The sequence below is a fragment of the Scatophagus argus genome, chromosome 2 (genome assembly GCF_020382885.2).
Source record: "Scatophagus argus isolate fScaArg1 chromosome 2, fScaArg1.pri, whole genome shotgun sequence".
Classification (NCBI taxonomy): domain Eukaryota; kingdom Metazoa; phylum Chordata; class Actinopteri; family Scatophagidae; genus Scatophagus; species Scatophagus argus.
In genome coordinates, this window is record NC_058494.1 from 18,199,897 (window position 1) to 18,222,619 (window position 22,723).

Sequence of the window (22,723 nt, forward strand, 5' to 3'; positions counted from 1 at the left end):
GTGAAAATAATGACATCTGTGCTGTACTTCACATCTTAAGTAATAATAAGAAAAAAAAGTACTGTATTTTGATTGATTTATGCAGTTGTTACCTGTCCAAAGGCGCGCTGTGTGTACATGTTCTTCTAAGCATGTGCGTTTGAGTCGAGCGTCGGTCGGCTCGGTGCAGTCACCAGGCTGCAGCCAGAGGAGCAGACAAAGCGGTCGTCATCCCAATCCCTCACCACCACAATGTGATGCTCCATTGCCCCAGACCGCAGGAGGCTCTTCCAGACATGAAACTCTGCACTCACACACACACACACACACACACACACACACACTCTCAAAATACACCCAGACAGCAGACTTTTCTTTATTCCTCTTCCAAAAGCGAAGCACTTTCAAGCTAAAATTCTGCACATACGCTCGAAGGAGAGCACATGGATACACACACACACACACACAAACATTCCTTGTCATGCATAATGCCCTGTGAACATCCCACACACTTCATAAGCTTGACACAAATGTCTCTGAATGGCTGATGTGCACATGTACGCGCTGACTCGTGCACACCCGACTCCTGCTGCACGCACATGTTGTCGGCGAGGCAGCCAGAGCGATTCCACAGACACCACTGCCATCTGCTGGTCACACAGGGGAAACCAGCCCAGTGAGACAACTGCTCAGCAGCTTGAGTTATACTGGATTACTGTTCATTTTAACTGAACACTCTGAAGATTAGATTATTATTTGGCTGTAAAATCAGCACTGATGTTTGAAATTAACTGTAAATTAGTTGCCTTGGTATTGATGTAAATTAAAATACACACACACACACACACGGACGTGAACATTCATCTGTATTTATCACAGAGACACACACACACAGGTTTGTGGTTCAGTAACATGTAATTGAATCTATGTCAAGTATCAAATCTACTCATGAAATTGTGCAGCAAAAGTGAACCTTTAATGACATTAAAATGCTCACTGTATTGTAATATCGTACACATATCGTTCTGCAGTTACATTACACGTTTGTGATGTGGACTTACTGTTTTACCATTAATGATTGAATAGGACCTTTGGAACTGGCTTTTAGATCCAGTCCCTACACACACACACACACACACCTCATGAACACTTGTCTAGATTATTGATGTCCTCCTCATCATCCCAGCGTTAGTCATATCCAGGTGTAAGATTGTAATCAGATGTTGCGCTAATTCAAACCAAATGGCAGTTAGAAGCATCAAAAGCTTAACTGATACGCCAATATATCAGTTTTATTGATCCTTTGGAAGCAAAATCCAGCATCATGCTTTAATCCACTGGCTTGTAGGTCGTACATTTGCTTTTAGTGACACTGAGGATGTTAACCAGTTAACCAAATGAAGTGTAGACGTTTAGGTGGCCTCGTTTGGGGCCGGAGTTCAGGCGGCTGGTGTGTGTTCGCAAAGTTTATAAAAGAGTCAGATGGTGGGTGTTAAAACAATCGACTGGGATTACAACGTTACACTTCTTTACAAAGTTGTTGTTTTTGTTTTCTGTTTTTTATTCGATTCAGCATTAGAACGACGATACATCCATACAGAATATTTTCCCCATCAGAATCCTTTTCATTGTTTTATTTACCTCATTGGAATCTTATTAGAGTATGTATGGCTTAGGTTGTTTGATTGATTTGAAAGGTTGCCGACGTGTGTTAATGCAGTGTTCAGCTTGTCCTCCACTTTGCTTTTTTTCCCTAAATGGTTCAGTGAGGAACATGCTCGGTCAGTCTTTCTGCTAAATCACGTTAAGGTTTCACAGTAGTTGCGGCTTTTGGTGAAAAAAGTATCGGCCTTATTAGTGAACCCGTGTCGAGTTTTATGTGATTTAATTAAATTAAGGAGGCACTGCATTAATGGAGTCTGAAGAAACTCCACTTCTGTTTTCAGAAGAACTGCAGTATACCACAGAGAGTATCATATATCAGTGTTTACTAAAAGAAATGAACATTATTGTAAACTGTTTGATTTAAATTACACTGCCCTGCAGCTTTTTTGGGGTTTATGCAAAAATATTTTTGGACAAATTGCATCTCCAAGCATTTAAACATGAATAATAACCGATTGTCATCAGCCTGCGTTCCTCTTCCTGGGCTGAACTTGACCTGTGACCACAAAGAAGATGGAGGTCATTAAAAACAAGACCTCCTTGACCCTACTGAACTCCACAGTCCAGTTCAGGGATTCTTCCCCACTGCTGATCACAACATGTGTGTGGATAAACACACAGATCTGCTGACCTGCACAGTCCCTGTTTTGCTCTGTGGCCACATTTGTTTATATGCTGTCATCCAGCTCAACACTTTAACACAGCAACCGAATGCTTGCGTCCGTCTGCGATCAATCAGTCTGCATTTGTTAAAAAGCAATAATATATAATAATGCTGCAAAGGCCAAACTCCAGGCAAGTGTGCACGTGCTTGCAGACGGAAAAGACAGACGGAGATGTGAAAGGCGATTTTGTTTTTGTCGCTCACCCTGACAGCTCAAACCAAAACAAAATCACACAACGAGTTGGACCATAACTTTCTCTCTCACTCGATGTTTGTAGCACAGAAACATCTGGATCCAGTGAAGGCAGTCAGGGGTGAAGGTTTTAAAGATGGGGAGAGGCGGAGTGTGACAAGTGCTAGCAAGGGAGAGTGAATGAGGCTTTCCAAGCTACAGTGCATCCACATTAGAAAACAAAAGAAACAAACACTAATGGTCTTTGAGTTGAAATAATTAGCAACTTTTTGATTGTTTTTCTTCCGTACATCATTGTTCATAATGTTTTTTTGACCTTCATTCTCTAAAGTTATTCTGTTTATCAGCATCGACAGGTACTTTAAACATTGAGGGGTTTTTTATTTTTTGCATTTCCCTCCCTCCATTGTCCAGAATTGGTAATACATTTAAAAAACAAATACATTTTTTTTGTTTGTGTTATCCTAGCAGAGTTTACCACGCCGCGGGCCATCTTAACGGGCCATGACTGTGAGGTGACGTGTGCGAGCGTGTGTGCCGAGTTGGGCCTCGTCATCAGCGGCTGCAAAGGTGAGACTGAACAAAAAAAAAATAATAATAACAATCTTCTGACAAGAGCCACTAGACTTTCAGCTCTTCCAGCATCACTTACCTTGTTGTCTTGTGTGTGTTCAGAGGGCCCTTGCCTGATCCATTCCATGAATGGCGACCTGCTGCGGACCCTGGAGGGCCCAGATGGCTGCTCGCGGCCTCGTCTCATCCAGTCCTCCGCCGAGGGAAACTGCATGATCTACTATGACAAGGGACAGTTTTGCCTCTTCAGTATCAACGGCAAACTGCTTGGACACATGGAGGTGGAGGACAGCATCAAGGTGAGGAAACTTGGCGCTTATCTGCATGAAAGTGCACGTGCACATGTGTGTCTGCACCACATCAGCACTCAAAGGTCCTCTTACTGATTAAAGGCTTTCTTACAGTCTGAGATCTGAGTGAGGTAAAGGGTCAGTATGCCTCGGGGTGGAGGGGGGGGTGCGGCTGTGGTTTCAACTCTCTTTTATTTCCTTTCACACGCACGCACCAGAAGAAATGGTCCTTTTTGATCCATAGCCGCCGATGTCAGGTCAAATTGCGACATTAGCGGCAGTGGTAGAGAACATTCCAGAGGACTGGTCAACTCTGGACACCAGCACCATTAACTACCCTCCAGCACAGGACGACACATTCCCCATTTCCCACATTTCCTCCCTCGTGGTTAGAGTGACACAAGATAGCAGCTACCGCCTTTGGATTCCTGACCCTTTGTTTCCGGTTTGGCCTGGGAAATGTAAGCTGGCTCTGACAGACAGCCGCACGCCTGTTTCCTATTAAGAAACCTCTCGTGCCCAGGCTCCAAACCTGCCAACCAGGCCGCTCCCACACAGAGCTTCAAATATAACTTATAGAAGATGTGATTAATGAGCATGCGCAGACAAATGTTGATTGATCGCGTTAGCGTCACTGGGAAAGTTGCTAGCGTTCAGTTTGTAGGTTGCAGAATTCTTTATTGTGTCTTTAAGAGAAACTAATGATGTTTTTAGATGCATGTAAGGCTATATAGTTTTCCCAGGGTTCCTTCTAAGGCAGTATAACTTGGGAACAGTGTGTCTCATTGCCAGCCTTGTCAGCTCTCCTTGGCTGTTGTAAATTCCAGCCATGTCAGATGGCATTAGGAAAATCCTAACATCTTGGAGTGGGGTTGCGAGAGTCTCGAACTCCTCCCCCTCCCTCCCTCCCCTCAGCTCCACGCCCCTGGTCTGAGACTCCAACTGTATTTAGTGCACTCATGTACATACCAGAATCAATCTTCTTAGCCCTCAGAGTCTCAGCACAGTGTGACTCCAGGATAAATAAGTGTTTGTCCTGGCCTGCAGTATCCACTTAGAAAGAGAGAGCAAGGCTGAGAAAGAGAGGGAATGTTTGCGCTGTGAATTTATAAGGGTCCGGAGTCAGAGGTTAGATGACAGGCCAACAGTCGGCATCCTAGTCTAATAGCAGAATCGAGTGACAGAAGCCATACTGAAAGGATTACAGTCTTTTAAGTACTAGTATAACTCAGGCAGTGTAACCATTCCAGAAGTTTTTTTCACTGCCTTCGTCCGTGTAACAGGGGGATTAACAGCACCATAAATTAAACTTTGTACCTTCCCCAGCCTCAAAATCCACCCACCGTTCCCTGAAAGTAGTAGGAAATATGGGCATTAAAAGTGCATGTGTTTCTGCTGGAGTCATTTTTTAGTCATCTGAGCCCGGGTAGCCATCTTAGCTCCCACAGAGCCATCGGCCATCTTGTTTGACCGCCCAGTGGCAGAGGACTGATTTATAATGTCTGTCTGCAGCCTCCTACCTGGCCTGGCTGACATGTCTGCCAGCTCTTTGGCCTCCTGCTGGGCTGCAGTAAGGTCATGGACTCCATTAGTCGGTACACAGGTACATTAATATAAAACAGTAACTGGTAAATAGTTGTTGCATATGTATATATATATATATATATATATATGATCATGCAGAAATTTCAAGTCGATATAACTGCTCACTAAATTAAATAATGTAAGTTAAAGCTGCACTAGGATATATTTTTATATCCATAATGAATTAAATGGCTCCATTTCATGTGAAAGTGTGTGCTTGTGGTGATGAACCCACAAAGAATTATCATCCAAACCTGCAGCCCTCAGCTCTACGGTGCAGTTTAGTGTCTTTTAGTTCGTTTTGTTTTTACGGCCCACAACTTTACTGCTTTGTTTCACTTTTTGCTCTGTGTTTCCAGCCACATCTGTCGGTTATCCGCAGTAGAAAACAAAAGAGCTAAGATGAACGTAGTGCATGCCCTGCATCAAAAAGCAAACAGGCCAAATGGGCAGCTAGCTAACACTTTAAAACATTTGATGAGATGGATATTTTCCCCAGCGGTTGGTTGAGAGCAAAGCAGAGCTAAAAGAGGGAATATTGAACATATATTCAATAGGTGGAACCCAGTGGTACTAATGTTATGTGAAGTCTGCAGCTTATTGTTAAGAAACTTCTGCTTCCTCCAAGTGGCCAAAAATCCAATCAGTGCTCCTTGAAATTTACAGTTTTTCAGTGAAAGGTAGCCATTCTTCTGGCAGGTATGATGAATCTTTCCCATGTACTCGTTTGCACTGCACCTCAGTTCGAGTGCATGAATCACAATTGGCTGAATTGAGCGTTATCTTAATCGCTGTCGTCAGATTAACTCTGAATGTTGATACACACGACAATTACTGTACACACTAAACAGACCCACGCCACACCAATCAAACCAGCGCTGCACTCAGTCATGCTCCATTCCCAGCCATCTTGGATGATCATCTAACGTCGAAATTAGGCTGGATTGATTCTTGAGGCCTCCCGCCAGTGTGCAGCAGGCGAGTGCGTCATTGTATGCCCGTTTTGCTTTTGCCTGACTGACTGTGTGTGTGTGTGTTTTCACGTCCAAGTTTTGTGCCTATCGTAAGTGTGTGAGTGATGGGAATGAGAACCAGAGCTCATTCATTTCACAGTGTGGTAGGAAATTCCCCAAAAGTTTTTTATACAAAGCATTTGCTTAATTTAGACTGCACTCTGTACATCCACTGTGTACCTCTCTTGAAGGGTTATTTATGTTTTCCTTACCAAGTCAACTTCCTGAAAATGACTCGTTCCAACTTCAGAACTGAAGTTTAAGTTTCATTTTTCCATTTAATATGAGCCTGATTCAACGCACATGCAACTGATGATTGAAGTGTCTCCTGTTGAATCACTGCAAAGCGGCTGCAGCTGAAAGAGACGGCCGACCTCCGTGTCGTAAAACCACAAACGAGAAAAGCTCTAAATTAGCGTCATTTGCCGCTTTTAGAACTCACATTCTGCCTCGTCATTTCATCGGCTACGCTTACTCGCTGATTGATGCTCCTGACTGTTTCAGTTTCGGCTTCCACTATGCGCTGCGTCCATAATGGACTCCAACACACGACCTGATTTGTGTACGTCTGATTCCTGGGGGACCCATTCAGCTGTTACAGTGTGCAGGAAAAGCAGATGAGACGAGTAAATCTCCGAGCCGCGCTGTGGGGAGCCATCTTTGTAGCAAGTCAGGGTCTGTGTACAGAAAGCCCCTAAGGATGGCGGGGCTGACCTGGGATCTTTTGTCGGATCACATGACCTCACAGTATGAGCTTTACATTGACATAAGAGATAAAGTGGTCCCAGATCACTAGTCCTATTCAGAGCCTATTTATGCATGTTGTTCCAGTTTGAATATCTTTGCTGGAAGTGCTTTTTTTTTTTTTTTTTTTAAGATGTTGGTTAACTCCAATTGTTCAGTACGCTTTACAACTGGAAAGCCATTAGTGTTAAATACTATATATAAATACTATATAAATACATCCCAAAACCAAAGAGTGAACACATAATGAACTTGTTCCCTCTTTCTCTTTGCCAGGCCATGCTCCTCAGCCGTGACGGTCAGTACCTGCTGACCGGCGGTGATGGAGGTGTAGTTTCCGTCTGGCAGGTCCACAACCTCAAACAGCTGTTCACCTACCCGGGCTGTGACGCCGGGATCCGCTCGATGGCCATGTCGCATGACCAAAGGTATCAAACACACACACACACACACACACACACACACACATACAAGAGTCTGTTGAGGCCAGTTCAACATTTGAAAGTATTTTTTACTTATTTTTACATACGGTATTTACTTATTTATTTATTTTTATTTTTATTTTTGAAAGAATTTTGTCTGCAACACGTACAAAGCGGGACGTTTTCTTGGGCAGTTTCTTACTACTTATCAGCCAACGCTGATAAGTAACACTGCTAATCATATATGTACATTAAGTTAATTGAGCCAATTTATTTGTCGCTGATAAAAGCGAATTTGACCATTTGAAGTATGGCAGCAATACCTCAGTGTCTCAGTGCACTCAAAATTTCACTTAAATAAAAGAAATACATTTGCTATTTGTGTTTATTTAAGACTGAAATGATAAGTTGATTGATAGCTTAATCCACCAACAGAAGATTAATCATGAAAAACTTTTGATTCATTGTGTAGGAAATTTTCCCAAATTGCTGATATTTTTAAACAAAAATGTTAGACAGTTAATGTGAACTCAACATAACTGTTAGTCCTGTGTTTTTGTTATTGAGGGATTACTGGGACATTAATATGCAAGCAGCATTTTAATGTTGTATCTGTTTGAGTAGTTTAATCTCCCACAGTACCTCATTTTATAAGCTGATAAATATGGTGGAGTAAAAAGTAACATTTTTGCGGTTAATGCAGTTAAATAGATTTTTCACATACTCAAGTACAAGCACCTCAAAACTGAACTAAATGTGCTTTAGTTACTTTGCAAACGCACGAACGGGCACATCAGAGATGCCTCGAATATAATTCAGATTCACAGCAGTAAAAAAAAAGAACAAAACCTCACAGAGTTCACTCCCAACTCTTCCTAAGGTGCATCATAACTGGCATGGCGTCTGGAAGTATCGTGCTCTTCTACAACGACTTCAACAGATGGCACCATGAGTACCAGACCAGGTACTGAGCTGACTGACAGAGTTGGATACTGATGAAGATCCAGACTGTTTTAAGTGTGAACCTTTATCAAAAGCACTATTCTGTCTATATCCTGATATACTGAATGTATCTCAATGAAAGAAGAAGAAGAAGAAGAGGGGGAAAAAAAAAATCTGTCCTGTTAAAGTAAAAACTATTTTTAAAAAGGGCATTGCTATATTTTGTAGATCAGATAGAAGATTTTCATAGAAATCATAGGGTGGGGGTTATGTTACTGTACGGTTAAAAACAAATCTATTTTTAGCTGTAAGAGTCTATTTTCATCTCCTCCAGAAAAGAAAAGCAGGATTTATGGGGAGCTAGTGGGAACATACTCTCTTGACTTAAGAATCCAAATATTTGTGTACTTTAGGGTGAGTGATTTTTGTTTTTCTTTCTTTCTTTTTTTTTTTTTTTTGTAGGCGTGTATGTGGGAAATAATTACTAAGCTATCATTCACAGCTTTCTGCCTATTTGGCACCACATTCGGTAGATAAGAAATGTTTGAATAAATAATAACTGTATTGGACAGGAGGATAAATGAAGAGGGAATATACATATATACATATCTAAATATTTACATATTCTGTTTAAATGTAGTCCTCCATATTTAAAATTCCCATCCCTCTGTGCTTGCTAAGAGTTTGCGTTTCTGCACACGGCTCACTGTATAATGTAAATTATATCAGCGCAGACCTCTCATATTATCATTCAATATTTCAAACATCTAAAACGCTTCCCACTCGCACCCAGTGATGGTGAACCTATGAGCCTTATGGAGAGGAGGATGTCATTAAAACCACGGCAAGGATTTTGCTCCTTTTACATTTACATGAGTGAATAAAAAAAGTAGTTAAATCTTTTTTTTTTTTCTAAAAATGGGGCACTTGATTAATGTTCAAATCAATTAATAAAAAATGTCATGTCATCATACCAGTGTCCAAAGGCAGTGTAGCATCTTTAAAGTCTTCTTTGAGTTCTGTCTCCAAAGCAGCTAACAGTAGAGTGAGATGTGCAATGAAAGGAAGGACTTAAGTCTGAAGTTTTCTTTTTTTTCCTTCATCACAGCTCTCTAAATCCTCGGATGAGTGATTATGTGAAGTTGTGTTTTAGCACTAAAATGGCAATGAAGCATATTCCTTTGTTCCTCAGTAAAATAAACGTCCACTTGTATTTTTGATTTTGAGGAAAAACATTCCTTCTAAGTTGATGTGGTTTGAATTTCCAGTTATGAGAGCCGTTAACTATAAACCAATATTTTTTGCAATCATTTTGGAGTGTTTTGTGTGCTGAGTTCTGACAATAAAATTGAATTTTATAACTTGAATTGTCCTTGGTATGAGTGTCTTGAGTCACCAAGACTACGTAGCACCATCTAGTGGCCAACTTGTGGTCACACACAAATCTCACAGAGTCTTTTGAATTCTTTATTGCATTTTTATTTTCCGCTGTACTGCTGTTTCAGAAGAGTAGGACATTAAAAGCAGCCACTCTGTGCCTAATAAAAACCAACACTGCAGTTTGATACAGACGATTTTCCTGTTTCAAAACTGTCTTTTCATACAAATTTCCCTTTACAAACTGCTTATGAAAATCTACTTTGACCACATATACATAAGAAGAAGCTAAATGACATTATGTACCAACTTGACTTTGTGCACGTGTGAGGGTTTTGTCTTACAGGGAGACAGGAAGTGGGCAAAGGAGTACGCATGCAGCTGAAAGTCCTGAAGAGTTACGGGGGAGTTAGCCCTACGAACGCCAGCTGGGACAAACGACGTGGAGCTTAAAGTGGGTGCAAAACAAAAAAAAAACAAATAACTTAAAACTTATCACTCAGGAAGCACAATATGGAAACCGATTTTTCAGCCAAGCTGGTTTTGATAAAGGCATCAATCACTAAGCTAAGAGCTGTTAGCTAGTGGTCAGGCACAGACCTGTCGCCATGACAACACATTCACTCGTATGAATCCAACAGATCAAAAACCATTGCGTGAAAACTTTGAGGGAACAGTGTTGATTGATTATTGATTGATTGATCAGTTTCATGCAACCCAATGGCAAGTACGTCAGCTGGCAAATGTGCCTTCCCTGCAGTACTGTAGCCGCAACAGAAAGGAGTTCAGATTTAAAAATTCCAGTTCATCAGAAACAAACCTGGTTTAATGGCTGCTGGATCTGTTTTTACGTACAGCAGTTATGACTGAGTGATTTGACTGCTCAGACACACAGGGACAAAAACAAACCTTCAAGTTTCAGCTGGAAAGATTCTTCACAGTAGGTACAACTTAGAACGTTCATGTCATATAATGCAATCAGAATGTGAATGAATGTTAATTACGTTGGGTGCACAAAATAATCTACCAAGCTTTTGTTTTATTTGCCCCAGTTCTGAGATATGTTTCTCTACAGTCACTCTTCCTACCCCAGAGACACAAGTGGAATTTTAGGCAGATGATCGGTTATATTTGCAAACCTGTAGTCTCAGTCTCTAATACACGTTGCATTCTGTATTAGGACAACAGAGCAGTGGTTCCCAAGCTGGGGGTCTGCTGTCTGGAGTTGACCCTCTTCAGGGGGTCACAGGATAAATCTAAGGGGTTTCAAGGCGAATAGCAGGACAGGATGACCAGGAAAAAAGTTTACTTTTTTTTTTTTCCCTGATGTTTGCTTTTGAATTAAATGTCTTTGTCCTTCCAACCCCTCAACGTATTTAAATAAAACAATTTGAATCTTCAGTTGAAACAACCACAATGCAGAGAAATATGCAGCCAAAAGAACAGGGAACCACTGCACTAAAGGTGACTGAGAACATTTTTCTATTTTTTTTTTTTTGGTAATTTGGATTTGAGCACACCTTGTAAAAATTGAATGTGAACGGCCATTTGAGTCAGCTTTAACTTGTCTGTCTCAAGGAAATTCAAAGACAAATAACTAAGTCCAGTTGCATTCGATTGAATTTCCTTGAGATAACCATGACCTGGATGAATGAGAATATTCACAGGCTTTAACTTGTCTGATTATTTCCTCTTTCAAATTTCTGATTCAGAGGCGCAGAATCTCCTGCTGAGGGCCGTTTCCGTTGCCTTATTCCTTTTAGCACTTGGTACTACTTTTGTCAACCCACTGAACTTGTATATATAACACATAAACAGGAAAACTGAAGTGTAACAGTAATTTTGCAGTTACCATTGGGGTGGCTGTAGTCAGAGAAAACAATGGTTATGCAGTAGTTGGATTACGCTGCAGGTAGCTAAGCTAGCAGGTTCAGAGGGTTTGAATACGCTGAAATACTTGTGTTATGGACTTACTGTCTGTCTGCTAAAGTGGTGGTAGTTTACCATGATGTCTGTGTTGTAATGAGTAACTATTTACAAAAGAGCCACAGGCAGTTCAAACGGGATAATAAATAATAATAATTAAAAAAATCACATTAATGTGATATACTGGAGTAATGCATGACTCTCAACGACAAAGCACTCAGAACAGTGATATATTCAATTCATTCCCTTTCTTCACATCCTTAATTAATAAATACTAACATATATACAATCGTGAAACTCTCAGTACATGCCTTGTATCCTCTGTCTCTGAAAATGAGTGGGATCGGAAGGGGACAAAAATAAAGACACAGCAGTCACTGGCTCAGTTTACAGCTACTGGAAATGTTTTCTGATAAATACATGTAAAGAGAAGGAGGGGGTGAACCTGGCTACAGGACTGACCTGCCAATTACATCCTCTCCATTATCTCTTCAGTAGGTAGAAGGTTGGGAGAGGGTGGGGTCGTCGATCTAGGAGGTGTAGAAGGAGGAGAGGGAAACAGGGTGGGATGGATGGGAGAAGGGGAGGAAGGTTCTTGTTTGGTAGGGGAAGAGAGGGGGAAGAATACAACAGGTTGGATCGGAGAGACTGGGGTGGGGGAGGCTTGTTTTGTAGGAGAGGAAGATGGGGACGTTGCCTCTTTGGTGGAAGAGGGGGAGGAGGGAGAAAGAGAAGCTGGTTTGGTGGGGGAGGAGGAGGAGGAAGGGGCTGGTTTGGTGGGAGAGGACGGAGAAAGAGATGCTGGTTTGGTGGGGGAGGAAGAGGAGGAAGGGGCTGGTTTGGTGGGAGAGGAGGAGGAGGAAGAGGCTGGTTTGGTGGGAGAGGAGGGAGAAAGAGATGCTGGTTTGGTGGGAGAGGAGGGAGAAAGAGACGCTGGTTTGGTGGGAGAGGAGGGAGAAAGAGATGCTGGTTTGGTGGGAGAGGAGGGAGAAAGAGACACTGGTTTGGTGGGAGAGGAGGAGGAGGTTCGGGCTGGTGATGTTGGGGAAGGACAGGAGTCAGGTATAGAGGCAGTTGTGCGAAGACCAGGACAGCTGGAGGGTGAGGGGGTTTCTAGAGATAAGCAGGGAGTGGCAGAGGGTGATACAGGCAGAGTCTTTTCCCAAGTTTTGGGAAAAGTTTCAGCAGATGGAGGGAAATCAACACTGTCGGTTTGGGAACCAGAGCTGGGAGCGTTGGAGGTGGACGTAGCAGCAGGCGCAGCGATCCTCGCAGTCCTGGGTGCTTTGAGTAAAGCAGTCTTGGTGGGTGATGCCAGCGTGGCGGGTTTTGGTTCTTTGGCGCACGATGCCCGTTTGGTTGGAGAAGCCGGTCCTGACTTTGTTGGCGAGGCTGGTTTGACTGAAGGAGCAGGTGGGACTTTCTTGCCCGGTGCTGTTTGGGGCTCTGGACGACGACGGGTGGAAAGGTGGAGGGTCTCCTTATCCAGAGCTGTTTTCTGACAAAACACAGAGAGCGACCATCAATTTGATATTTAGGCATCTCTGACGTTCTACTAACACTGATCAGACGAGAGAAAGAAAAATACTGTGGGTCAGTCTGCACTGAATTCAGGAAACTAGCAATTCAGCATAAAATTAATAATCCTTCTGTTTCCACATGAATGATAGTGTAGCTCTTGCATAAAAATGACCTTTTTATGCATACACTTATTAACTGTTGAGCTTTTCTTTAATGATCTCTGTGAGTGAACAACACACATGATGGAACAAGCTCATGAAAATGGACATAAATAAGTGAAAAATGATGGAACAAAAAAAAAAAAAAAAAAAAAGACAGTTTGCACCGCAGAGCACATTGACCTCACAAGAAAGTCAAATCAGATCATCCGTGTTATTCTGTGTGCAAAAAAAAAAGGGGGCAAATGAGAAAGTGAACTTACTTTTTCATTCAACACATGCATACATACATTCTGCTTTTGTCTCGTGTAAAGCCAAAGATGCGTTCTTACGTGGAACAGAAAACCAGTAAGTGTCATGTTCCTCATTTGCCCCTGTGCTGAATCTCAGCAGCAGTACAGACGAGGCGTAGCGTCAAGTGTTAGTACATACCATTGCCTTGGTGCTAAATCAGAGGGGCGTAATGCAGGGAGAGGGGAGAAGCAAAAAAGGGACAGAGACTAGTCTTACTCACAGCTTCACAAAATAAAGTCAACACAACAAGCATGACGGCCAGTGGACAGTTGTTGTTCCAGCTCAGCGCTTACGTCTGGTATTTCAGGTCATTAAAACATATTCCAAATCAAATGAGCCTTCGCATTTGAGAGCGCTGAGTTGGAACAAATTGTAAGACTTTCTAGAAATGACTAATTCAGGCAGAAACACAGTGAGCGCTGAGCTATATTTGCACAACACAGAGTAGAATGCAGTGATAAGGTATGATTTAAATCTGCTGGTTTTGAAAGATAAGCTTAGCATTATGCTCATTCTTTATTACTGTCAACAAAATCAACGAAAAGACTAAAATCAGCAATGAACTGTTGGTTAATACAGTTTATTCTTGTCTTTCAGAAATTGCTTAAAAGAAAAAAAAACAAAACGTAATATTTGGGACACATTTTTATAGCTTTTGGTCGTCCATAGAAACCAGTTGGCTTGGGGCTAAAAAGGAGAGACAGGAAAGGGACGTGTTTAGAGACGGACTAACACATTGTGCGCTTTGATTTTTTTCATAAGATTTGTTGACAATAATAAAAATAAAGAATAATATTACGCTTATCATCAAAATGTGCAGGAGAATCTTGTATCCAAGCCAATTGAGCCACATTGGTTTGTATTCATCTCTGCAAATGGAGACTTCAGAACACAGTTGTTCATTTTCTCCACAAGGTGGCACCAGAGCACCATCAACATTTAACTGTGCTGGGCAACCAGTTACAAAATTCAGAAGGTTGATTTTTATGGAGCTATTTTGAATTTGATCACTCAATCGACAATAAGTAAAGGCAGAGAGAGCGAGAGAGGCAAATGAAGCTGTAAACATGCTAAATGACCTCAATGGATTAAATGTGATTAAACAAAAACAGACAATTATTTTCACATCCCCGAAAAAGTTTGTGGTCGATACAAATCGAATGAAATGTGAGTGAAGGAACAGAACGACAAATATGAAAACAGTCTGGAGAGGGAAATCAAGGCCAGAGTGCATGTTGGGGGAGTGTTAGCGAGGTCCACATCAGTTGGTTATTGAGGGCAGTTACTGCAGCTGGCGGCCAGAGAAGCAATGAAACAGGAAGGGACAGGGAGGGAAAGCAAGGGGGAGGGGGGGGTGTTATAGATGGAGGGACGAGGGCGGTGGCTGGAAAGGAAGAAGGGAGGCAGCAGGGGGGGCGTATGGGGTATGAAGTGTGTACCCGGCTCTCAGCTCCAGGCGTCCCCTGTGGTCCTGGGTCGGGTGTGAGGGAGGAGTGAGGATGAGGGAGGAGGAAGAGGATGAAGAGGAGGAGGAGGAGGAGGAGGAGAAGGAGGGGCCGAGGCCAGGGCCCACGCTTACACCTCAAACTGTCAAATGAGATTTACAACAGAAAATGAAGCTCTTCGCAGCAAAGATCAAATCAAATTTCTCACGAGACGCCGTCCCCCCCCCGCCAGCCCTTTCCTGCTTTCAGTTCAGACAGACGGGCTGCAGAGAGTGGGCTGATGAGATGAGGGGTGGAGGAAGTCAAACTGTACAACAGGAAGTGATGCAAGTGAGGCTTGAAATGGACAGGAAGGAAGGATGTAACTACTACAGCAATGATTTTGTCTGCCCTGTCCAAAGTCTAAATTCCTGTCTGACATGTTTACAGCAGCATGAGGTGTTTAGAAGTTGTCTTTAACATCCTCTTGGATGATGACTAAGGCCAGATATTGTTGACCCTGCGACTAAGTGGGCGCAAGATTCACATGAAGTGAACTAGAAGTGTATTTGGGTCAAACATTCATCAACATGCAGTAAATGTTTGGAAAAGGGCCTGACATGTTTAAGCTGTCTCAGACACCTTGTCAATTACTGCTAAACCCATGTTAACACCAGTATTACAGATTCAAAAGATCACTGAAAGTTATAAGATCACTCTGAAAAAACACCTGCAGAAAATCACAGACAATTTGGGCAAAAATCCAAAATGCGATATTTACTAAATCACAGATTGTTCATCACTGGTTTGTGAATGTTTCTGGGTGCTTACCATGATGACGGACACCCCGGCCGTGGTGTTGTTAAGCTTAGGCGCAGTGTTAAAGTGCGTCTTCAGTTTACCTGTGACTTCCATCTTCATGTTGTTCCCAAAGCCCGCGTCGTCCTACATACACACAGAAATGTCATGATGCGACGTGTTATACGTTTCCACGCAGGAAATCTTTAAGTAATACACGAATCACAGTCACGCCACACATATACACGCGAACGCAGACACAAGCAGCGCTGTGAGGTACCATGACCCAGGGGTGGGAGAGGATGTCCTGTGCTGTGTATCGCGCCTCAACATTGACCTGCAACATCTTTCCAATCAGCTCCTGCAACAAGAAACACCACATTTAAGACAACCTGAAAAATGAACGTTCTGTCAACGCTACATCAGCAGCGTCCGTCCAGTGTTCCATCGTGACCTTAGCTTGACGCTGCACTGTGAGCACATGATCATGTTGTTCTATTGTTTTGTAAAATTTGTGTTGTCCACATTAACATCCTGTTATAATCATCCAATTGGACTGTTGAAGTTTTTCCTTGAGGGAGTAAGTTCAGGTTTTGTCTGATGGAAGAACGGTAGAGCACAGTTCATTGCAACATGAGCTTAAAGCTGCGATGATCAGATTTTTTTTAACACTTGGGGGCAGAACTCAACAAAAGCTGAAAATGGCACACGTTCATCAGGATGATAAGGTTAATGTGTTATCAGACTCCTTCCAGTTTATGCAACCTGCAGACATGTAGCAACATTAGCATGCATTTAGACTCACGTTTCTCACCACTAGATGAACAGTTATATATTCACTTTCCCTTTGTCACTGTTTTGGTCTCCACCAGCTTATATGTCTCTTTGCTAAACGCTCCACTTGTTTTTAGTTTTGTCGTTCTGCTGTTGTGTTCTGACCAGGAAGTGTACAGTGAAGGCTTTTCTTGCTAAAAACAGCTGCTTGCTCTAACAAAAGCGTTTGGACTGAATCAAAACAGTTTCAGGCCATAAAAACAAAACAATGAAAGATGCTAAAAGAAAAATGTTTTGGTCCAGCCTCAAAAGTGAGCGTGATGGCCATGCAGCGTGTCAGCATCCACATCTCATTGGCGGTACTGCAATCCACAGACTGTGCAGATGAACTGTGCACTTGTCTACGGTAACAGCTGTAATAGCAGTGGGTTTAATTAGCAGTTTAGTCTTGCATGCTGAGTGCGGCTTGACACCTCAATATGTGACATTAATTTAGAGGGCTGGAGGGGTTTCTTTGTCCTTGGGAAGACAGTAGTCATTAAAGGAGTGCGAAACATCCGGGCTCCCATGGTGTGTGTGTGTGTGTGTTTAAATTATAACATTTAGAGACCTATTTCAGACTACCACTGCGTTCAGTTGAAGGTAAAATTGTTTCTGTCCTCATTAAGGCCACATGTAACCATTTTCCTCAGGAGCAATGATGGGGATCCATATAACGTCATCAACAGTTACAGAACATGTGTGGTTGTTTGTGTTTGTGTCAGTTGTCCTAACCTTGGCTGAGTCAGTGATGTTGTCCCAGTAAGGACTTGGAAAGTCCAGTCGCCCCTGAAGAATCTGCTCAAACAGATCCTCTTGCATGTTACTCTCACTGCACAGGAGGACGCACAGAGCGAAAACAAAACACAAAGTCATAAAGTATTACTCAGCACACAGAGCAAACCTCTACACTGTGGCAGAACCTGCACTGTACTCTGCATAACAATGACCAGGCCAACCTGCAAGCCTTTAGTTCTGTGTGTATTCAAACAACAGTTACATGCTGTAGATTAAAAGTGGATCAAATCCCTCTAATTCACCCTGGCGTTTATTGTTGCATCAAAATGATCATCCCGGTGTGGTGCCATGACACTGTTCGAGTCAGTTCAAACATGAGCTATGCTGGACGATATGAAGCGAGGACGAGTACCTTCTAAATGGAGGGAAGCCACACAGGAGGATGTAAGTGATGACACCTGCAGCCCAGATGTCCACCTTCAGACCGTAACTGTGGAAAGAGCGGAGACACGTGGAGGCATAAGAGGTCACTTAAGGATTAACTGCAGCTAAATATCAAACCGCTTCCATTGTCCGTCATCCCCGTGTTACAAATAAAGTAAAGAACTGAGTGGACAGAGAGCAACAGAAAAAAAAAGAACAATGTACTAACATTTTGGATAGTTTTTAATTCACTACAACAACATTTATGATGTCACATACACACAGCAGTAGACCCACATCTCTGTTTCTATTTAAACCAAGCAAACCAGGCATGTCTGTTTACAACGGGCAGCCTTCTCCAGTTGAAACTAAAGGTCTGAAAGGTGCTGAAAGCCCCATACTTCATCCTGCCAATAAAAATCTCTTACCCAGACTCTGCGATGATTTCTGGAGCTACATATGTAGGAGTTCCACATACAGTATACAAAGGTCCTTCCACCACCGTGGCTAGACCGAAGTCCCCGAGTTTCAATGACTTGGTGCCATCTGGATACTCAAACACCTAAAAGGAAATAAATACTTAGTTAAATCCCACAGAGCAGCTCGACTTGTTGGCAGAAAAGTGGTGTAGGTGTGAATATATACCAGCAGGTTCTCTGGTTTAATGTCTCTGTGGACAATGTTGATGCTGTGCAGGTACTTCAGAGCTGCAGCGAGATTGTACACCATGACCGAGGCGTCTCTCTCCGTGTATTTGGCCGAGGAGGTGATGGCATCGAATAAATCCCCTCCCTGCTCCGACAGAAAACAGAGTGCTTTGTCACATCGAGCAGAGAAATGAGAACGGTGCATCGACGTCGCCCTCCTGTTAGCCCCTACCGCACCTTGACAAGCTCCATGACCAAGTAGAGTTCAGAGGATGTGTCCACCTCCTCTATCAACATGATGATGTTGGGGTGTTTCACCTTCCGCAGCACAGCGACCTCGTTCTCTATGAGGTGCTCCTGGACACACGCCAACACAAATAATCCAAGTGAGTATGTTTCTGTATCCTCCAGTACACAGGATGTACACACACTGAGCCATTGCGCCAATACAAAGACGCTGCCTTGTTGGCTGAATCTGTGTTTCAAGCGTGTGCAATTCTGTGTGCGACGGCGTGAAGATAAGTTGGTGAACTAAAATACTGGTGGCCTAGTCTAACTGTGTGGGATAAGAGGATATCTGAGAAAATACTAACATGTGGCCCTTACAAGTGCCTGAACACCATTCACACAGAGAAGAGAAGAGAAGAGAAGAGGAAATGGGAGAAGGTGATGGGGAGGGGGAAATAAATCAGAGTGAGACCTTTCCACTGCACTTGGCCTTGTCGATGATCTTCAGCGCGAACTCTTTACCTGTGGACCTGTGCAGAAACAATGAAACAAGAGCAAACAATAAAAACACCACTGACACCGCAGCTACGCACGTAATGCAAAGCGCTGACCAAAAGGCCTCCGTTACAGTGAGCACGAGCACTGCAACAGAGTCACTGGAAAGCTAAATTAGCTGTACCAGCCAAGTTTATACAACAAGCAGAGGTACAGTGCAAATACAGGCAGGCTCAGCAAGAATCTGAGAATCCGCACTTAAAGAGTAACTCAAAACCAGGATTTTCAGATTTAAGTTACTCTTTAGTTGTTCCTTTTTTAAAATTGTTTCTCCTTTCAAAATACACATAATGAAAGAGCCTCACCTCAAAAGGTACCTGGGGGAGTTTTTCAACATTAGTGGTGCTGTGGAGCAGTGTTTTCCTGAGCAGGTTTTGTTTGTATCACCTGAGTAGTATCATGCAATACGCAAATACTGCTGATAGTTCAATACTATCCCACTGATCAAGAATTATAGCAAAGCACCAGCAACAGAAAGGGACTCCTAACCAGTGTACGGCTGGAGGATGCGAATGTAAACAATGCAGAACTTTCCGGACCTTTAGAAACAATACAGCTTCTCATGGTCTTTCTTCATAACCGAAAATTGCAAATGCCAGCACAGAGAGTTAGTGAGGGCACCTGCGAGCTCAGATTATATTCAGCCACTTTTAGAAATTTGGATTAGTGAATGTTTTTTCTGAGGAAGGAAAACGGATTCAACGTGTTTCTTAGTCCTCTCTTATGCACACTTGTAGAAATATTTAGCATAAACATAAGTGTTTTTCAGATACTCCACGGGGAACCTTTAGTACTTTCCAGGAAGGTGCATCAGATTATGAGCACACACACACACACACACTTGACAGGCCTCCTCTCATCATTATCTCCCCCGTTTGCCTGGGCAGCGTGTTGACTCAGAGATTAAAAGGCTAATGAAGTGAATTCACCGCTGGGTTTAATCCATGGGATATTTCCGTCTCCACAATACCTGTCATCAGGACTTAAAAACCCTGATGGAGCAGTTACCACACGTGATGCACGTCTCATTAAGCTGCTCGACACGACACCCTGCCATGCGATCACTGCAGACAGCCGCCAGCCGTGCATTAAACATCTCCAGCGTGACCGAACGTGTTTCACTTACCTCTCCACGCACTCTTTGACCACAGCGAAGTTGCCATCTCCAATGATCTTGCCAACCTTGTATTTTTCCGAGATGGTGGACGCAGGTGGGTAGCGGTTACCATTAACTGCTGAAGAGACACAGGTGTTATAAATAGCGACGGTCGGGCTTTGCTGTTTAACAAAACTAAAGCAGCTCTGGCAGAAACTCAAGCAGTTCTCAGACTGAATTAATGGACCACACGCTGTGCAACAAAATAAGACACAAGCACCAAGACGTACAGTGATCTCTAACTGTCCTCCAGTGGCACTTGGTGAACTTGACAGCAGTATTATGTCTCCACACACACACACACACACACACAGATAAAGCCCTAAAATCATTTAGTTAAGTATCTGCTCACACAGCACTGGGATATTTGATTCGAATCCTCCACATGAGGCCTACTCTTTTGCCACTTTTTGTTGCGTAAGCAAATTCTGAAGTTTGCTCTAATTGGAAAAGATGGGGGCGATTTTAATGTGATAGTCAATGTCATTTCCACACGCTACAAGTTGAAGTAATGCATGCAATAGTGTGGTTTTAGTTGGCGAATCAGGCCAACAACTCAGACTAAAAAGGAGAGGAGAGGACGTACCCTCCGGACTCAGTCGATTGCTTTGCTCCTGGTGGTTGCTCACCGAGCCATTTACATTCGGCGATGAGACGTGATGTGACGGAGGGATCTGCAGGATGCAAAGACAAACAAAAATAGAGATGAGCGCCTGGCCTGAAACAAAACCCACAGACAAATCACCATGACAACCTTGCGCTTCAAAGGCGCCCACAAAACACGCTGCACATGGAAAAAACATTGATGATTTTTTTGGTGGCTCTGACAGACACGACTCTCTTACATGAAACTGTTTCAACCGGCATGAAAAGGAAACTCGTTAATGAGTATTATACTGAAAACATATAATTTATTAAGCTCCACAAGTTTTATGCTCAGAAAAATAGTGAAGAGTCAGTAACATTTTATACTCTTAAACTAGAAAACCCAGCTGTACCAACTGTAAAATACGGTGAGATCATCTGTAACGACTGCTGCTTACATTTTGTGAACAGTACAGACTGCACGTTAAATCCTAAATTTACATTTAAGCTTTCCCTTCAAAATGTACAAGGTGTCAGAGCTTCTGGAACAGATCTCCTCTCATCGTATCCATAAAACCATCATGGCTCCAAATAAATGATTAATCCGTTAAGTGCAGCCTTTGTGCAGAGCACGGCAGTAGCAATTCAACATCTTACAACTGTATTTTTGAAATGTCAGCCATAAATGCACGTCACCGGCATTAAAATAAGACCTTTTCCATTATGTACAGCAGAGTTCGTTCCCTTACTGCAGCATAATGTACATTAACAGTAAGGATCTATTATTTAGTCTAAAATGGGAGCCCTCTGAACCAAAATAGAAATAAGACATCTTCAAGTTCTCTTTCACAGTTATATATATAAAAAAGGTTTTCCCTTTGTGTGGAGTTCTTTTACCTGACCACTTCCGTAACTGTTTCAGTGAGCGAGTGAAATATGTCATTGACAACGAACTGCTTCCTCATTTAGTTTTTCAAAAAACGTTGCTCCACTCAGCCTCTTTGCCAGTGAATTTTAAAGCTGTCAGTAAATCATAAAAATCTAATATCCTGCCAAATGAATGTGGATGGATAAGTCTTTGACTGGGCTTAGGGAGGCACTGTGGCACTCTGGCAGAGGTTTGCCAGCTGGCTGAAGCATTTAGAAACTCTGTAGTTTGGGACTAACATGCAGCTTACTGAAGAATCCATCAATAAATCAGATTAGTACAGTCAAGTCACTGACTGACAGCCATGTATGTCAAGCCATGACTTGACACAGAGGTACTTCATCATTTTCAGCATTTATTTCATAATTTTGTGATAAGTAGGTCATTATGATTTGCCTTTCTCCCCAACCTGAAAAGAACCGCCTTAATTTATGCCTCTGGGGTCTCCGAGGTGGCAGGTCTGCACTTTATAGCCAGTAAAGCTTAAAATATTTTCAAGAGGACTGACAACCAACCATGAAACCTTTACATTATCTGTGTTTTTGACCACTGGCCGTGCTACAGACTGATGATTTGATGAGTAAGGTTACCTTGACTTTGCTTGTACCTCGCACATACGCACAAGCACACCTGGGAAGCAACACACATTCCCACTTCTCCTCTAACAGAGAGATGATGATAATGCACAAAGACAAGGAGGAAGGGAAAGGAGAAGTCTGCCAGCTCCATGTGGATGTAAACAATGCACTTTTCCTTAAGGACAAGCAAATCTCAATAGTGAGAAGACCAAACGTAAACTGAACTGCACCTGCACAGTGCACCTTTAACATCATCCATCCATTTTATCTGTACATCTGTGTGACAGCTCAGGCCTTTTTCCAGTTGTCCTGATGTGCGCTTTGAGTGGGCCCACAGGAGATAAATTGCAATAGTCAATTACAAAAACGTACACACTGTGCCCACTTCACGAAAGCCAGTATTGCTCAGAAATTTCACACTGTCCATCTGTGTCTGTTAGAAATTTGCTTTGCTCCGTCTTGTGTCCCCCAAGCGTATGAGATTTTGAGTGTGAACGTGCACCCA

The 22,723-nt window shown here is 42.7% G+C and overlaps 2 protein-coding genes across 13 annotated transcripts in view; one reads left to right on the plus strand and one right to left on the minus strand.

The window, feature by feature from the left end:
* The window catches only part of lrba (LPS responsive beige-like anchor protein), a 176,795-nt gene extending 167,359 nt beyond the window's left edge, over window positions 1–9,436 (plus strand). For 4 of the 6 annotated variants that reach the window (XM_046415260.1, XM_046415230.1, XM_046415239.1 and 1 more), the window contains 4 exons: window positions 2,970–3,071; window positions 3,177–3,373; window positions 6,982–7,133; window positions 8,008–9,436. In XM_046415260.1, coding sequence (XP_046271216.1) covers window positions 2,970–3,071; window positions 3,177–3,373; window positions 6,982–7,133; window positions 8,008–8,098 — 542 coding nt within the window. In that variant the 3' untranslated portion in view covers window positions 8,099–9,436. The remainder of the gene's footprint in view (window positions 1–2,969; window positions 3,072–3,176; window positions 3,374–6,981; window positions 7,134–8,007) is intronic. The other 2 variants (XM_046415250.1, XM_046415276.1) reach the window with 1 other exon arrangement.
* Window positions 8,500–22,723, minus strand: part of dclk2a (doublecortin-like kinase 2a) — a 38,912-nt gene continuing 24,688 nt past the window's right edge. For 2 of the 7 annotated variants that reach the window (XM_046415339.1, XM_046415297.1), the window contains exons 7-17: window positions 20,714–20,801; window positions 20,098–20,203; window positions 18,889–18,946; window positions 18,426–18,545; window positions 18,187–18,333; window positions 17,970–18,103; window positions 17,531–17,608; window positions 17,116–17,212; window positions 15,848–15,928; window positions 15,601–15,714; window positions 8,500–12,870 (exon numbers count right to left, since the gene is read on the minus strand). In XM_046415339.1, coding sequence (XP_046271295.1) covers window positions 11,842–12,870; window positions 15,601–15,714; window positions 15,848–15,928; window positions 17,116–17,212; window positions 17,531–17,608; window positions 17,970–18,103; window positions 18,187–18,333; window positions 18,426–18,545; window positions 18,889–18,946; window positions 20,098–20,203; window positions 20,714–20,801 — 2,052 coding nt within the window. In that variant the 3' untranslated portion in view covers window positions 8,500–11,841. Of the gene's footprint in view, window positions 12,871–13,483; window positions 13,497–13,524; window positions 14,033–14,585; window positions 14,933–15,600; window positions 15,715–15,847; window positions 15,929–17,115; window positions 17,213–17,530; window positions 17,609–17,969; window positions 18,104–18,186; window positions 18,334–18,425; window positions 18,546–18,888; window positions 18,947–20,097; window positions 20,207–20,713; window positions 20,802–22,723 lie in introns of those variants that run through there. The other 5 variants (XM_046415306.1, XM_046415286.1, XM_046415322.1 and 2 more) reach the window with 4 other exon arrangements.